This window comes from Anomaloglossus baeobatrachus, chromosome 5 (genome assembly GCF_048569485.1).
Source record: "Anomaloglossus baeobatrachus isolate aAnoBae1 chromosome 5, aAnoBae1.hap1, whole genome shotgun sequence".
Lineage (NCBI taxonomy): Eukaryota > Metazoa > Chordata > Amphibia > Anura > Aromobatidae > Anomaloglossus > Anomaloglossus baeobatrachus.
In genome coordinates, this window is record NC_134357.1 from 9,084,333 (window position 1) to 9,102,650 (window position 18,318).

The 18,318-nt window shown below is 44.8% G+C and overlaps 1 protein-coding gene across 42 annotated transcripts in view; it reads right to left on the reverse strand.

Annotated features, from left to right (window-relative positions):
* The window catches only part of TCF7L2 (transcription factor 7 like 2), a 278,623-nt gene that overhangs the window by 21,114 nt on the left and 239,191 nt on the right, over positions 1–18,318 (reverse strand). For 35 of the 42 annotated variants that reach the window (XM_075348171.1, XM_075348170.1, XM_075348178.1 and 32 more), the window contains 3 exons: positions 15,892–16,024; positions 14,405–14,507; positions 12,587–12,673 (listed from right to left, as the gene is read on the reverse strand). In XM_075348171.1, the coding sequence (XP_075204286.1) occupies positions 12,587–12,673; positions 14,405–14,507; positions 15,892–16,024 (323 nt within the window). The remainder of the gene's footprint in view (positions 1–12,586; positions 12,674–14,404; positions 14,508–15,891; positions 16,025–18,318) is intronic. The other 7 variants (XM_075348166.1, XM_075348169.1, XM_075348206.1 and 4 more) reach the window with 1 other exon arrangement.

Consider the following 18,318-nt stretch of genomic DNA (forward strand, 5'->3'; position numbering starts at 1 on the left):
TGCCACCTCTATAATGTCAGCTCTGCCTCCTCTATAGTGTCAGCTCTGCCTCCTCTATAATGTCAGCTCTGCCTCCTCTATAATGTCAGCTCTGCCACCCCTATAATGTCAGCTCTACCCCCAATGTCAGCTCTGCCTCCTCTATAATGTCAGCTCTGCCCCCCTATAATGTCAGCTCTGCCCCCCTATAATGTCCGCTCTGCACCTATATAATGTCAGCTCTGCATCCTCTATAATGTCAGCTCTGCCTCCTCTATAATGTCAGCTCTGCCTCCTCTATAATGTCAGCTCTGCCTCCTCTATATAATCTCAGCTCTGCCTCCTCTATAATGTCAGCTCTGCCACCCCTATAATGTCAGCTCTGCCACCCCTATAATGTCAGCTCTGCCTCCTCTATAATGTCAGCTCTGCCTCCTCTATAATGTCAGCTCTGCCACCCCTATAATGTCAGCTCTGCCACCCCTATAATGTCAGCTCTGCCTCCTCTATAATGTCAGCTCTGCCTCCTCTATAATGTCAGCTCTGCCTCCTCTATAATGTCAGCTCTGCCTCCTCTATAATGTCAGCTCTGCCCCCTCTATAATGTCAGCTCTGCAACCTCTATAATCTCAGCTCTGCCACCCCTATAATGTCAGCTCTGCCTCCTCTATAATGTCAGCTCTGCCTCCTCTATAATGTCAGCTCTGTCCACTCTATAATCTCAGCCCTTCCCCCTCTATAATGTCTGGTCTGCCCCTTCTATAATGCCAGCTCTACCCCCAATGTCAGCTCTGCCTCCTCTATAATGTCAGCTCTGCACCCCTATAATGTCAGCTCTGCCCCCCTATAATGTCAGCTCTGCACCCATATAATGTCAGCTCTGCCTCCTCTATAATGTCAGCTCTGTCCCCTCTATAATCTCAGCTCTTCCCCCCTATAATATCAGCTCTGCCTCCCTATAATGTCAGCTCTACCACCCATAATGTCAGCTCTGCCTCCCTATAATGTCAGCTCTGTCCACTCTATAATCTCAGCCCTTTCCCCTCTATGTCAGCTCTGCCCCCTCTATAATCTCAGCTCTGCCCCCCTATAATGTCAGCTCTGTCTCCTCTATAATGTCAGCTCTGCCCCCTCTATAATGTCAGCTCTGCCCCCCTATAATGTCAGCTCTGTCTCCTCTATAATGTCAGCTCTGCCCCCCTATAATGTCAGCTCTGCACCCATATAATGTCAGCTCTGTCCACTCTATAATGTCAGCTCTGTCTCCTCTATAATCTCAGCTCTGCCCCCCTATAATGTCAGCTCTGCCCCCTTATAATGTCAGCTCTGCCTATTCTATAATGTCAGCTCTGCCACCTCTATAATGTCAGCTCTGCCACCTCTATAATGTCAGCTCTGCCTCCTCTATAGTGTCAGCTCTGCCTCCTCTATAATGTCAGCTCTGCCTCCTCTATAATGTCAGCTCTGCCACCCCTATAATGTCAGCTCTACCCCCAATGTCAGCTCTGCCTCCTCTATAATGTCAGCTCTGCCCCCCTATAATGTCAGCTCTGCCCCCCTATAATGTCCGCTCTGCACCTATATAATGTCAGCTCTGCCTCCTCTATAATCTCAGCTCTGCCTCCTCTATAATGTCAGCTCTGCCTCCTCTATATAATCTCAGCTCTGCCTCCTCTATAATGTCAGCTCTGCCACCCCTATAATGTCAGCTCTGCCACCCCTATAATGTCAGCTCTGCCTCCTCTATAATGTCAGCTCTGCCTCCTCTATAATGTCAGCTCTGCCACCCCTATAATGTCAGCTCTGCCACCCCTATAATGTCAGCTCTGCCTCCTCTATAATGTCAGCTCTGCCTCCTCTATAATGTCAGCTCTGCCCCCCTATAATGTCCGCTCTGCACCTATATAATGTCAGCTCTGCCTCCTCTATAATCTCAGCTCTGCCTCCTCTATAATGTCAGCTCTGCCTCCTCTATATAATCTCAGCTCTGCCTCCTCTATAATGTCAGCTCTGCCACCCCTATAATGTCAGCTCTGCCACCCCTATAATGTCAGCTCTGCCTCCTCTATAATGTCAGCTCTGCCTCCTCTATAATGTTAGCTCTGCCACCCCTATAATGTCAGCTCTGCCACCCCTATAATGTCAGCTCTGCCTCCTCTATAATGTCAGCTCTGCCTCCTCTATAATGTCAGCTCTGCCTCCTCTATAATGTCAGCTCTGCCACCTCTATAACGTCAGCTCTGCCCCCTATAATGTCAGCTCTGCCCATTCTATAATGTCAGCTCTGCCCCTTCTATAATGCCAGCTCTACCACCCATAATGTCAGTTCTGCCCCACTGCATCAATTGTTTGCGGTGGCAGATAACAGCGAGCAATACCTTATATTCACCTATCCTCATGCCATTAAAGTGAACCTGTTAGGTGCAATACAGGAGCACGAGCAGTTCTGGGTGCATATTGCTAATCCCTGCCTTAACCATCCCTGTATATACTAGCATAGATAAAGAAATCTATAGAAAAAGTATTTCTAAAGATCCTTTATGATATGCTAATGAGCTTGGGGACTAGTCGCAAGGGTATTAGTTCCTGCGCTCATTCTGCCTTCTTAGCATGGTAAAACACTCCAGTGGGCCGCTGTGGGCGTGCTACCATGCTAAGAGGGCGGATTAGTCGGGGGAAATGATGACCTTGCGACTAGTCACCTCGCTCATTAGCATATCATAAAGAAATACTTTTTCTAAAGATCTCTTTATCTATGCTACTAGATACAGGTACTGGTAGGCAGGGATTAGCAATATGGGTCCATATTGCACCTGACAGGTTCCCTTTAAATTCCCAGTCTGAAAGGGCTGACAACAGGGAGTAATAGATTGTATTTAATTGCCAGGGAATAGAACAGATGGCTGCTGCAGCGCCTCTTTATGCCTCAGCTATGACATTTACACACGCTATGTGGACAGATCTGTGGAGATCCCACACATTGGCCGAGGGCGACACAACATACGATCCCGAATCATGTCACAATTATCCCCACGTAGATTGTAATGGAAACTACAAACGGTTAATATTAGTGGACGCCCCATAATTGGTTCACAGCTCCCACGTGGACCCCAGGTATGGCGGATCACATTCCTGCCTTACTCTGCGCCTCTTGGAAGTGGTCTTTAATTATGGGAGCGAATGATGAGGACTGTAGTGAAGTCTGGACTGATGTGGACATAGAAATGAGGGCACTGATAAAGGGCAGCACTGCAGGGGCCCCGACACCAACTGTGGCCCCCATCTTACTTGTATTAGGGCACTGGCGGGTCACTAGGGTTCTCCATGGGGTTTCTCCTTCACAGGAGGCGGCAGGGGGAGGAATAATCATACCTATTATTTCCATCACAATGAATGGGCCGGCTACTACAAGTGTCCAATCACAAGACCCCCAGGGCTCTATATCTCCTATAGGCAATCATTCACATTTCCAGGACTACATCTCTCATTATGCAGACACTTTTCGGACACTGGGGGGTGTAGTCACCGGTCCACGACGTGGTGTATAGTGGTCTAGTTTTCCGCCACTTTCTTGTAGACTTTGGCCCAGATTCACCAAAGCAATTTTGCCAGAATTCCAGTGTAAACTGCTTTGAGAAGTTGTAATTTGTTGGCGCAATCTTTGGCATTTTCACACCAGTACCTCCTTCTGCTAAAATGGTGGGATATGACGGGGCGCGGCGGAGGCGTAAAGCCCCCACTCATGTAATTCATGACGAACAGCAGCGTTCCTTGCACCAAAAATGTGGGTGACGTTTATGGCAAGGTGCACGGAGGCGACACTGCACGTCTCATCAAAACCCGCGAGAACAACACCGGCTTTGATGAATCGGGACCTTATGGTTTCTTTCCTCACCATTCCAAGATCTCTGCTTGCTGTCAGTGAATGGTAACAGATGTCCAATAGTTTTTAATCTGAGTTTGTTCTACAATATCTTGCAATCTAGGGAAACCTGATCCAAAATCTCTCTGCTGTCATTTTTGTACAATGTATCAGTCTGGAGCGCAGGATGTGTGGACTGGATACAATTGTAACAAAACCTCAGCTGTGAGAAGATTCAGCTCAAGGTGAGTTTACGACCCTGGCATCTGAAGTGAATACGATTTCTCTAATCTCCTGATTATTTTTTCGGATATTAACCACCAAAGTGTTTTTTCTAATCTGCAGCACATCGATTCCTTCAGCGTTTTTGCTGCATTTTTCACCCATTCACAGGAATGGAAAAAGGTAATAACACATGAAAAAAACCAAGCAAAAATGCATAAAAAAGTTTGCGTATTTAATGCAAAAAAAACCTGAAAAATTGCTTCACAGACTCTCTCATTAATTTCTATGATAAAACCATTTTGCTGTTTGTATTTTAGCATTTTTCTTCGACTTCAGATTGTGAAACCGTCTCTTGGGGAAGAAGAAAGCGCAGGACACAACGAGGAAACGAAGGAAGGAAGGAAAACGCTCCACTGTCCAATCAAAAGACGCTGCAGAAAAGTCTGAAAAAACTCTTCCAGATCTCTGCAAAAGAACTACAGGAGACAGAAACTCCCCCAAAAATCCGATGTAAGAGCGTTTCCTGAAGACGTTTCCTCTCAAACACCTCTGTGTGCACAGGGCCTTAGGGAGCAGATTTTATTAGTTTTTTTATGACCACATTAACAGAAAAGAAACAGAGACTAAAAAAAATGCAGAATAACAACACAAGGGTCAGAAAACTGGATGAAAAAAGCGCAAATTTCTGTGCAAAGTTGTTCCCCCACTTCTTACAAAAGTTCAGTGGGGCGTCAGAAGAAGGGGTGTGGGTAATGAAGGCGTAAAGTGGAGCAGATGACCGACCCTGGCGCCAGAAAGCACCAAAGATGCGCTAAGAAGCCGCACTTCTAGATGTTGCTATAGCGGACTGTGAGACTGGCGCAAGAGACGATGCAGCGGCATCAAAGAAAGCCGCAGCATCAAAGAAAGCCGCAGATCTGTTCATTTCAGAGTAATAGAAGCTTCAAGGAACAGTCGGCTCGTTAGAGATTAGCATGAGCACTATTCAACATGGAGGACGGAGAACACGCTGGGCCATCACTGTAGGATATAGACGGACTCGTATCTCCAGTCCTCAGTGTGACCCCTCGTTATGTAACCCCAGGACCCCCATATACTGGACGCTGGGGACCCCACACATTTCGAGCCCGTCCTATCGTCGCCGCCCTTCTTGCTTCCGCTTTGTAACACGTAACGAGCTGCTACATTCCTGCACGATCAGACAAAAGGTGCATTTGGCTACATGGAAATTAGGAGCACGTTACATTGTTTCCTCGTCTCCAAGGTGAGACGGTGCCCACAAAACGCCCTGGAACCCCCATCTCATTAGACGCCCGTCTCCTTTCATGGCTCGGAGCCAGGAGATAATGATGAGACGACTTATTAGGGACGACTAATTTTTTTTGTTCCTCTTGTCTCAGGGGCTTCTGTCGTCTTTCTCGGAGCCGCTGTTGACACGCTTCTCCCGGGCGCGTGTCATCTCGTCGTCTCCATTTCATGCATAAGCAGTGGGATGCATCTCTTTATGGGCTGCAGCCGTTCTGCCTTCGCTTGCATTGAATTTATCATTATCTCCTTGCACATTTCATCTATTCCTGCCTGGGATTCTTTTTTTCGCCAGCCCGTTGCGCCCACTTTATGGTTTATACATGATGTGGCTTCTCTTTGAAGCCAGACGGTTTGAGAGATGCCCTCGTCAGGAGAAGTGCCTTTCACCAATTTAACATGCTGAGGGCCCCAAGCTCCAACATCTCAATCGAAAGGGGGTCACCGGGTGGCACCGGCGAGTGTCAGCAAGTGCTGTTTAATTGCCAATCTAGGTTTCTCCACGGTGTTTAAAGTATAATGACCCTTCACTTAATTCTGAGAATCCCTGGCCCTGGCGCTGCATTGAATGAATATCAAAGGCTACGACAGAACAGGGTGCAGCGCCGGCATTCCCATAACTGTCATCCGTCTAATGGACCTGTACTTGTGTCAGCCCATTACCACAATAATCTATTTAATTTGCTGTATACTCTTTTTAACTAGACACCTTTCATTCTGCCAAGTTTGGATGGAAGCCCAAAAAGGAGGAGAAAAAAAAAAGAATCCCAAGGTGTCCGGCTCGCTAATAATAATCCTGCCGGCAGCATACCTCTGCTCCAAGTATTAACCCGCCGGCTGCCGGCAGAACGACATCTACGAACCCGGCGGAGGCACACATCCATCCATTACACATAGAGGCCAGATTTATAGGCAGAGGCGACAATATAAAACACCGTCTCTGGGGCCCCAAGTCAGGATCAGGGGCCCTTTTCCTCACCAGAGTGCCTCCAGCACAATACATTCACTTATCTATAGATTCATTTCTATAGATTTTTTTACAGGGGCGGACATATCATTCGTGGAACCTTTGTGGATGCGGGGGCCCAAGAGATAAAGAGCAGACATATCATTGGTGCAACCTGTGCGGCTGCAGGGGCCCAAGAGATAAAGGGCAGGCATATCATTGGTGCAACCTGTGCGGCTGCGGGGGCCCAAGAGATAAAGGGCAGACATATCATTGGTGCAACCTGTGCAGCTGCAGGGGCCCGAGAGATCAGGGGTGGACATACCATTGGTGCAACCTGTGCGGCTGCGGGGGCCCAAGATATAAAGGGCAGACATATCATTGGTGCAACCTGTGCGGCTGCAGGGGCCCGAGAGATCAGGGGTGGACATACCATTGGTGCAACCTGTGCGGCTGCGGGGGCCCAAGATATAAAGGGCAGACATATCATTGGTGTAACCTGTGTGGCCGCACAGGGGCCCGAGAGATCAGGGGTGGACATACCATTGGTGCAACCTGTGCGGCCGCACAGGGGCCCAATAAATCAGGCGCCACAAAGTGCGGACATATCATTGATGCAACCTGTGCAGCCACACAGGGGCCCAAGAGATAAAGGGCAGATATATTATTGGTGCAACCTGTGCGGCCGCACAGGGGCCCAAGAGATCAGGGGCCACAAGGCACAATTACAAGTGCAGATATTTGACCAATTTCTCCCCAATCGGATGAAAATTGCTATTAGATCTGATTGAAATCTGTCCCATCAACCAGAAAACTGATCTGATGAACTGGAAACACGATGATCTTGTCTGCAACACACAAATCTGGTCTAACAGAGAGAAGGTTTTATTGTGTGATGACGAAGATGAGGACAAGGATGAGGACGAGGATGAGAATGAAGGTGAGGACAAGGATGAGGGTCAAGACAAGAATGAGGACATGTATGGGGACGATGATGAGCAGGTCTGTCAGTGATACGGGATTACAGGATTATTCAGACCAATCTAATCTCCTAAAATTGGGCAGAATAGTGGATCCCAGATTCAACATGACCCAACAATGCGGTGCTGCAGCTAAAAAGACCAACAAAATTCTGGGATGTATCAAGACAAGCATTGAATATATTGGCGCAAGTCCAGAGAAGAGCAACCAAGATGGTAGAAAGTCTGCAAACCATGTCATATGAAGAATGGCTAAAAGAACTAGGGATGTTTAGTTTGAAAAAGAGAAGGCTGAGAGAAGACTTAATAGCGGTCTACAAATATCTGAAAGGAAGACACAGAGCAGAGAGAACTACCCTATTCTCATTAGCACAAGGAAGTACAAAAGCAATGGGATGAAACTAAAAGGAAGGAGATTCAGATTAGACATTAGGAAAAACTTTCTGACAGCGAGGGCAGTCAGGGAATGGAACAGGCTACCACGGGAGGCAGTGAGGGCAGTCAGGGAGTGGAACAGGCTACCACGGGAGGCAGTGAGGGCAGTCAGGGAGTGGAACAGGCTACCAAGGGAGGCAGTGAGGGCAGTCAGAGAGTGGAACAGGCTACCACGGGAGGCAGTGAGGGCAGTCAGGGAGTGGAACAGGCTACCACGGGAGGTAGTGATGGCAATCAGGGAGTGGAACAGGCTACCACGGGAGGCAGTGAGGGCAGTCAGGGAGTAGAACAGGCTAACACGGGAGGTAGAGAGCTCTCCATAAATGGAAATCTTCCAGCGGAAACTGGATCAACATATAGCTGGTATGATTTAGGAAAGCCTGCACTCGCAGGGGGTTGGACCAGATGGCCCTTGAGGTCTCTTCCAACTCTACCACTCTATGATTCTATGATTAGTTATAGATCCTACTACCTGGGCGCTCTTCTATACGGATCATTCCGGGGTGTTTTTGGCATTAAATTATATTTCGGGTTTTTTATGATCATAGATTATAATTACGGGTTCTGGTAATTCTCACAGACATCCTCTAAGATACCGAGACTTTTCTGGGAATCGTGTGAACCGTGGATATTTTTTACAACCGTTGTAATCCGCTCCTTTACTAATGTATCTCGAACAATGGCGCACGCTGGTCACATGATTGACGGTCGTGTGTGACAATATAACGCAACCGCAATCAGTGACCACGAAAAACCTCATAAAACAGCTTCACTAATTACCCCGACACCCATACATAGAAATCTTAATATCATGATTCCCTGTCTCCCGGGATGTGTGCGACTTGTAGTCCGGGCAGAACGATCCGGTAAACTGCGTCGTCACATTGTATCAGACACTACATCACAATGTGTACAGTCTCCACACATGGAGGTCCCTCACAACAGTCAGACTCCCTTCACATGAAGCATTTTTCATGCATTTTTTTCCCACATGATGAATGGAGGTAGCGGCCAGAAAACTGCAGCAGAAATCATAGGATTCTTTAAGGGTTTATGATAAAAAACATTTTTCAAAAATCTAATAAATTTTGCGGCATTTTTCTGCTTGATAAAATGTATGAAAACTGCTACATGTGAACAAGCCCATGATGATTTTTTCTTTCCTTAAACATGCAACAAAATTCTCGGAGGAATATCGATCACCAGCCGGCACCACAAGTCCGAGAACGTTCACTAAATAACAGGCCGATAATAACCCACCATAGTGACTGCAGGACGAGGAGGAGGCGACGCTCACGACGCAGCAGACCGATGTAATAAGCCACCATAGTGACTGCACAGGACTAGGGCGCGACGCTCATAACGCAGCAGACCGATCAAAACCCACCATAGTGACTGCACAGGACGAGGAGGAGGCGACGCTAACGACGCAGCAGACCGATAATAACCCACCATAGTGACTGCAGGACGAGGAGGAGGCGACGCTCACGACGCAGCAGACCGATGTAATAAGCCACCATAGTGACTGCACAGGACTAGGGCGCGACGCTCATAACGCAGCAGACCGATCAAAACCCACCATAGTGACTGCACAGGACGAGAAGGAGGCGACGCTAACGACGCAGCAGACCGATAATAACCCACCATAGTGACTGCACAGGACGAGGGCACGACGCTCACAACACAGCAGACTGATATAATAACCCACCATAGTGACTGCACAGGACAAGAGCGCAATGCTCACAATGCAACAGACCGATAATAACCCACCATAGTGACTGCATAGGACAAGAGTGCGGCGCTCACAATGCAGCAGACCGACATAATAACCCACCATAGTGACTGCACAGGACGAGAGCGCAACGCTCACAACGCAACAGACCGATAATAACCCACCATAGTGACTGCACAGGACAAGAGTGCGGCGCTCACAATGCAGCAGACCAATATAATAACCCACCATAGTGACTGCACAGGACGAGAGTGCAACGCTCACAACGCAACAGACCGATAATAACCCACCAGAGTGACTGCACAGGACAAGAGTGCGGCGCTCACAATGCAGCAGACCAATATAATAACCCACCATAGTGACTGCACAGGATGAGAGCGCAACGCTCACAACGCAGCAGAAGGATAAGAACCCACCATAGTGACTGCAGAGGACGAGAGCGCAACGCTCACAACGCAGCAGACCGATAACCCACGATAGTGACTGTACAGGACGAGGGCGTGACTCTCACAACGTAGCTGTTACGTCACCACCGGAGTCCGCTCCAGCGACTTCTGCTCCGATCGCCAGGCGACGCTGTGTTCCTGCCGTGGATGGTGCTGGTGATGGGAGAGGAGTCGATGCTAGCGGCACCGGTGGGTGCAGGCTCCGATCATCCACTGGGCTGGGTTATCTTGGGATCTGCAGTACCACTGGCTGACTGTGGGTGGCGTTGTGTCTTCCAGCTGAAGTTGCCAGCATTCAGCTACAGCCAATGGGAAGACACCACACCCTTCTTATTCCCCTCCTGTCTGCTCACCTCTGCTAGAGATAGTTCTGATTTCCTGGCTCCTGATCCGCCCTATTCTGTTTGGTGATTCCTGTGTGCTGACTTCTGCGTGTTTTCTGACTACCCTTCTGCCTGCTGTTTCTGTACCTCGCTGCCCGATCCGGATTTGACCTCCGCTACGTTTTCTGATTACGTCCTTGTCTGCCGATTCTGTCCCTGTTCTGCTATTCCTGGTTTGACCCTGCCTGACGACGACTCTCATCGGACTGCAGCCCTCCACAGGTAGTGATCTCCAGGGCCCTGTGTAATTCCAAATCCCTGTATAGGGGTTAAAGGTTTTCAGGGTTCTGGGGGTCCTGCTTGGTGAGTGGCTTCCCTCTAGCCTGTCCATCTGAGTCTCTTGATCCAGGCAGGCGTTACAGTAGCAGACCGATAATAACCCACCATAGTGACTGCACAGGACAAGGGCACAACGCTCACAACGCAGCAGACCGTTAATAACCCACCATAGTGACTGCACAGGACAAGGGCACAACGCTCACAACGCAGCAGACCGTTAATAACCCACCATAGTGACTACACAGGACAAGGGCACAACGCTCACAACGCAGCAGACCGTTAATAACCCACCATAGTGACTGCACAGGACAAGGGCACAACGCTCACAACGCAGCAGACCGTTAATAACCCACCATAGTGACTACACAGGACAAGGGCACAACGCTCACAACGCAGCAGACCGTTAATAACCCACCATAGTGACTGCACAGGACAAGGGCACAACGCTCACAACGCAGCAGACCGTTAATAACCCACCATAGTGACTGCACAGGACAAGGGCACAACGCTCACAACGCAGCAGACCGTTAATAACCCACCATAGTGACTGCACAGGACAAGGGTGCGATGCTCACATCAAACGCATTCTCACATGGTCTATGACAGCATAAAGATCGGCACTCACTCAATCAGACTTGCTTCTTTCTTTGTTTTGTTTACTCTATTTTCAACAATATATGATACAGTGTGACGCGTTTCAGTTAAAAAGTGCAGACCTTTCTCAAACCATGTATCTCTATGACAAGGATAAATACTGCTATATACAAACTCCAAGACTAAATCACATCCCAATATCCACAAATGTGGGGAAACTGCAGTGACTTTGACTGAAATTATTTTACAACTTTTTTCATTTTGCTGCTACTGAAATCAGAAAAAAACAAATGGAAATAGTATGCGCGACCTGACAACTAGAGAGAGTAATTCATGTTTCAACCTGAAGGTGTCACTGTTGTTACAAAGCGTCAGCGGGAGACGATAATACATGATAGGGTATGGTTCCCACTTGCGTATGACTCGTGCAAGTGTCACATTGGTATCACTCGGCACGGCCTGCTGCTCTCCGGACAGGAGGGTCTCAGCTGCATAGAAATATATGCAGCCGACCAGCTCCTGTCAGAGAGTGTGCGGCTGTGCCGGGTGATACCGATGTGAGACTCGCGCTAGTCATACGCAAGTGGAACCGTACCCAAATATACAGTATCTGATCTGAGTCATATATAGAATAACACAGAGGAAAATACATAACAGCGGATAACGTGATATATACAGAGTCTGGACTGTGTCATATATAGAATAAGGATACATAATATAATATAGATACAATAAAATACAGATAATATATACATATATATGTCCAATGTAAATACCGTAAGTATAGAATATACAATATGAAATCTACAAGAAATACTGATAATTATACATATATATGCCCAATGTAAGTACCATCATTATAAAATATACAATATATGAAATATACAACAAAATACAGATAATATAGAACATGATCTATTATCTATCTATTATCTATTTATCTATTATCGATCTATTATCTATCTATTATCTATCATCTATTTTCTATGTATTATCTATTATCTATCTATTATCTATTATCTATCTATTATCTATCATCTATCTATCTATTATCTATCATCTATCTATTATCTATCTATTATATATCTATTATCTATCTATTATCTATCTATCTATTATATATCTATTATCTATCTATTATCTATCTATCCCTCTATTATCTATCTATCTATTATCTACCTATCATCTATTATCTATCTATTATATATCTATTATCCATTATCTATCTATCATCTATTTATTATCTATCTATCATCTGTCTATTACATATCTATTATCTATCTATCTTTCTATATTTTTAAGTTCTTAGTTATGTAAACAATCACCAATATGGGCCGATATATTGGGTCCCCATTTGGTTTCTGTGCTTTTGCCCTATGACCTGTCCCAGATTTTATGTTTGCGGCTATTGAGCGCTCACCTTGACATGGAAGCATTGACGGTGAGTGCGGTGGGGTAGGGATGTCGGAAGCCCCCGGTTGTGATCGGGTACACCGGCTGACCTTGCCTTGAAAGGGGGGAAAAGAAAAAGTGGAGAAATTGAGTATAATAGGTGAAAATAAATAAATTACATTCCAGCATTCTCATCTAATCAAGACAAAAATCTTGGGGATTGTTCGGCGCAGATCAAAGCCGACAATATGAATGCCATAAATTTGATACGGGCGGCTAATTAAATTTTCTAACCTCAGCTTATGTCAATATAGGGCCTCTCTCCGGGCTGGAACGAGGTGTTTTGTTGTGATAATTAAAGGCGAAGCCTTTGCTTCTTTAATGGAGCCATCACACTAATTGAGGGCTACGCATGCAAAGAAAATAATAATGAATGGAAATTTATACCAAAATAAAGTGCAGGGAATCAAAGGCGTCTAGCGGCGCGCCGGGTCCCTTCCGCTATTTAGATCTTGGTGAGAAAACATTAAATTAACAGATCTTAATTTGTAGCCTTTTGTCACATTAATGAGACTTGACAAGATTTACCGGGGGAAAGTCCCCAAATACTATTGTGGGCAACCAATCGCCAGTCACCGCTCGTTACAATAATTAATGATTACAACAACCTGCACTGGGGGAGATCTTGAGAAAGACTCAGTCGTTTCTGAATAAATTATTGGTCCCTTAACCGCAAGAAGACAGAGACTGCGTAATGACTGCGAGGAGCGGGCGGGGGAGGGGAGACTTACTTTATTGTCACATTTTTGCAACTTGTTCTCTCTACACTTTTATTTATTCCATCAGAAACACGAGGAAAGGCTCCACAAAATACAAAAAGATCTGCAGGTCTTTGATATTCATAAAAAATGGAGTGTCAGAACCCCATAAAGTAAATATGCGATAGATCCATTGTGCTCAGATAGTGGGAGGCTGTACCCAATAAGTAATATAAATCACAGATTGAGCCCCCCAAAAACTCTGCATGTTCAGGACACAGGTTGGTTCATCACAGATTGAGCCCCCCAAAATTTCTGCATGTTCAGTACACAGGGGGGTTCAACACAGATTGATCCCCCCAAAAACTTTGCATGTTCAGGACTCAGTGGGTTCATCACAGATTGAGCCCCCCAAAAACTCTGCATGTTCAGGACACAGGGGCTTCATCACAGATTGAGCCCTCCCCCACCCCAAACTCTGCATGTTCAGGACACAGGGGGTTTATCAAAGATTGAGTGCCCAAAAACTATGCAGGCAATTCCCAAGATTGCCATTATACTGCTTTTATTGGATATGAGGGGACAGTACCACATATAGAGACCCCCCCACCTACATTAAAGAAAACCTGTTACCAGGTGAAAAGTGGGCTGCTTTTGCTCTTATTTTATTCCTGTTGGTCTCCTGAATTTTCTGCTTTTCGTTTTTTTAAAATCCACCGTATAGTTCCTGAGGTATGAGCTGTTTACTCAGTGCTATTGACAAAGGGGTGTGGCTCATAGAGCAAGTATGCAGTGTGGAGACACGCCCCTGAGGATCCCACTGGCCACACCTGCTTACTAAAGATATTAACAAACATCACTAATAAAATGGTTGTATCTCTGGATCCATATGGCCGATTTAAAGAAAAAAAAACAACCAGAAAATTCAGGAGAGCAGCAGTAATAAAATAAGAAAGCAAAAACTGCCCATTTTTGACCTGGCGGCAGGTCTTCTTTAAGGTGACTTAGGATACTTCATTCATCAGATTCACTTTACATTGAAATGTAAAATAATAAAAAAAAATGGTAAAAACACTGGAACTGCTTACTGTGGTACTAACCATCCTAGCGGATGGGGGATCTGTCCTACGGTGCCCGGTGATAAAGGGTAATAGGGTGATATGTCTGGAGGGTGAGGAGGCCGAGGGATTCCTGGAGAGATAAAAAAACAGAATTAACAACAAGGAAAATGAAACCAAGAATTAGAAACTGACAAATAGAAACAGAATATGTAAAGAAAGAAGAAGAAATCTAATAGTAAAAGTCATGTATAAGCTAAAAAAAAAAACTAAAATGGGCCCCATAGTGCCGGGTTTTTGCAGCCAGGACAGACAGCTCTGATGTTACCATCCTCCGTCCACCATGACCCGTGTCTATTAGGCGCATAGGATCGTCCAAAGAGTCTCATGAATGGATTCAATCAGGGCCTGCTACTGAAGAACTAGTAACCCCAGAATGTCCTGGAAGTCGTAGTCTCAGACAATCGCCGAAATATCAGTCTCTTAGATGTTATCAGGAAAGTTTTGGAGATTGTGTTGCATTGGAATATGCCTCGAACTCGTCCACATCGTGTTGGAGGGATTACTACTTCAGCGATTGTTTTCTGTAGAGATTCAGGATTAGTCTTCACTTTCAGCAAAATCCTTTCCTTATGGCAAATGCACTAAACCGCTCTTCTACAGGTGGAGCAGTGGGCAAATGTCCCGGAGTCCTCCATGTCCTAATGATCGGCTACAACCTGCTCTTACACTTTTCCCTGTGAGGTCATTTCTCTGCCGTTCGCGATAATGAATGAATAAAACAGACACAGCTGCGGGGAGAAGAGATGTAAAACAGGGAGGAAGGAGGAGACGGCTAAAAATCATAAATAAATGATCACCGCCAGCACAAAAGACAGGTGGACGCTCGAATCCGCCGCTAAAAACATCATTTGTAAAACTCTCGAGCCGAGACATGAACGGAGAGAGGGAGGAGAACACGTTACACCTGCTGAATTCCCTCTGTGCCTGCGCCTTTAAGACGGAACATAACACAGGAAAGAATGTTTCAAAATAAAGGAGAAAAAGTAACAATGTCTCATATCCTGTCACATGATCATGGAAGGCGAAGGACCCAGTGATGGGTGCACCGGAATCATGCAGGAAGAAAGTGGCCAGTAAAATGCCCAAATATCCGAGCCCCTCCGGAAGATCCTCTAAAAGTGGTAAAGGGATGTATGGGGAGACCCAAATAGCATTATAGCAAATTACAGGGTGAATCTGGTCACAGTAAAAAACGGCCAGTAAAATGCCCAAATATCCGAGCCCCTCCGGAAGACCCTCTAAAAGTGGTAAAGGGATGTATGGGGAGACCCAAATAGCATTATAGCAAATTACAGGGTGAATCTGGTCACAGTAGAAAACGGCCAGTAAAATGCCCAAATATCCGAGCCCCTTCGGAAGACCCTCTAAAAGTGGTGAAGGGATGTATGGGGGGAGATCCAAATAGCATTAAAGCAAATTACAGGGTGAATCTGGTCACACAGAGGAGAACGTACCTGTTTTGGGGTCCACATCGGCCTGTAAGTGCGGTGGGGGGTTCCCAGGGGTAAAGTGCTCATTACTGTAGGTGATAAGCGGTGTGAGAGGGTGGACATGATGAGGGTGTTGTACTACTGGCACTTTATTAGACTGCGGAGACACAAGAAGAAATCACATTTAATACAAACAGTTCGACAAAAAAAGATGGAGTATTAAAGTGCCAACATTAAAGATCATTTCCCCACAATCAGAGATTTCCTGTTTCTGGAAAAGTTGGGTGCAGTAAACATTTAGCTTTTAAAAACATGGAAAAAAATAATATTTGACAGTTGTAATATGAGCACGGAGGGTAAGACTGAGGAGTCTGGGAAAGCTGAGTGAGTAGTGGCCATATTGGTTGTCGCCCAGCTTTCCAACTTAAAGATGTCAATAGATCAGGAGTCACAATATTATTATTATCACAATACTTTGTGTCGCTTCTCTCAGTTTTATACGATGTTCCAGGTAAATATTTCCCCATCTTCTTCCTATTCTGCTACAGATCCCGACCCCATCAGTCTTCACCCCGGAAGCACAAACAACAAAGACCCCCATTCATTATTTCCCGATTTATCTATTTTTTAGGTGACCTTTGTTTTTTGTCTTGTGGTCTTCATTGTTGGTTTTTGTACAAAATTCTTCAAAATATCACATGCGGGATGATGAATTTTGTGCAAAATCAGTCACTTTTTTTTAATCTTTTTACTTTATTGATGCAAAAATAAAAATTAGATTTTAGATTCCACCCTTGGATTACCGTACGTTCCTCTTGTGCAAAAAATGTTGTGATATTTAAAAACTTGCAAACAATTTATTGGACGGACTCATCTGGAAAAGGGAAACTGCGCTCATCGTGCCGAACAACAGCAAAAAAGTCCAAAGTAAAAGTAACGCAAATTAAATAATGAATAAAGTGCGGAAAATAAAAGTCACTGCCCTGATTCATGATTAGCTTTTATTTTCTTTCCTTGTGGTAGTTCCTGACCGTTTTTGCTTCCAATTCTTCTAAATGGCGCATGTTTCGTGCAGAACTAAAATTTCCCTATTCTCTTTTCTTTAGTTTAAACTTGAAAATTCCACTAAAAAGTTGCAAAATTTGTGAAAAAAAAAATCAGGTATATCTAAAATCATTTTTACAAAAATATGGGGGGAAATTTAAAAAGTTGCAATTGATGAATAAGTAAAAAAAACACCTAGAGACCCCGCCACGATGACAAACACAAAAAACAGCAGATAAACATATATATAAATATATATAGTATTTAGAAAAGATGCAAATGAAAAGAAGAATAAGGAGAACAAATGAAAAAAAAGTGAAAAACACCAAAAACTAAATAGAAAAAGGCATGAATGCAACAATGTATCTGTCCAGAAAAATGGGGCAAATGTATCAAAATTGTACCCAACTCTCCTTGCAGGAAGTACCTAGTCTCCCCTGCGGCCCCTGCTGCTCCCCTAGTACAGACAATTTGCTGTTGGTTCCCAGATTTGCTGCTTCCATCACCCAAGTCATCCTCACTCCTGGCTAAAGCTAATGGACATATTGAGGCAGGTTCATTATTTTTGGTAAGTCAATGAGGGGAGGAAGGGGGCAGGGAAAAATGGAATCCAGCACCAAAAATTATTTTATATAAAAATCAAAAATTTATTAAGACATATACGATAAGTTAAAAATATGAAAACCGCAAAAGGGGGGAAAGGGGTATCCTAATATCCTTACGCGTTTCGGACAGGAGGTTAAAAACATGTCCTTATTCGTAGGTAAACCTTTTTTTCTGCTCATTATTTTTGGGGGGTTTTAAGTTACTTCTCTTTTTTTCTTGTAATATTTGTTGCAATTTTTCATGTTCTTTTCCTCAAAAATGGTTCATGAATTTTATGCAAAATCGAAATTGCACTTTACTTTGGACTTTTACCTCCTTTGCTATTTTTTAAAGCAAAAAGTTGCACAATCTGTTAAAATGTTGCACATAACTGTAACCTTGGCACAACATTTTCTAGTATATAAAATAATCACATAACGGGAGAAGATTTGCTCAACAATTTCATGACTTTTTTTAAAAAGCCACAAATAACTCACCACAAACAGCTAAATTACAAAAAACGCAACAACAACGAGGAGGAAAAGACAAACGAATAAGAGGAAAATAGACCTCAAAATAGGTGAAACTTAAAGAAAAATCTGGTGCAAAACAAAAAAAACTGAAAGTAAAAACAAAAAGTAAACAAAAGCAATAATGAATGGGGCCTTTAGTGTTAATTTGTAACGAAGCTCAGGAAAGGGACAATTAATTCTTTTATTGTCTGTCCAGGCTGTGATGGGCTCCAGTTTGACTAAACGGCCAAAGAAGATACATTTCCTGCATTACACACAGTTCACCATTGCCAAAAATAATGAAACTTTT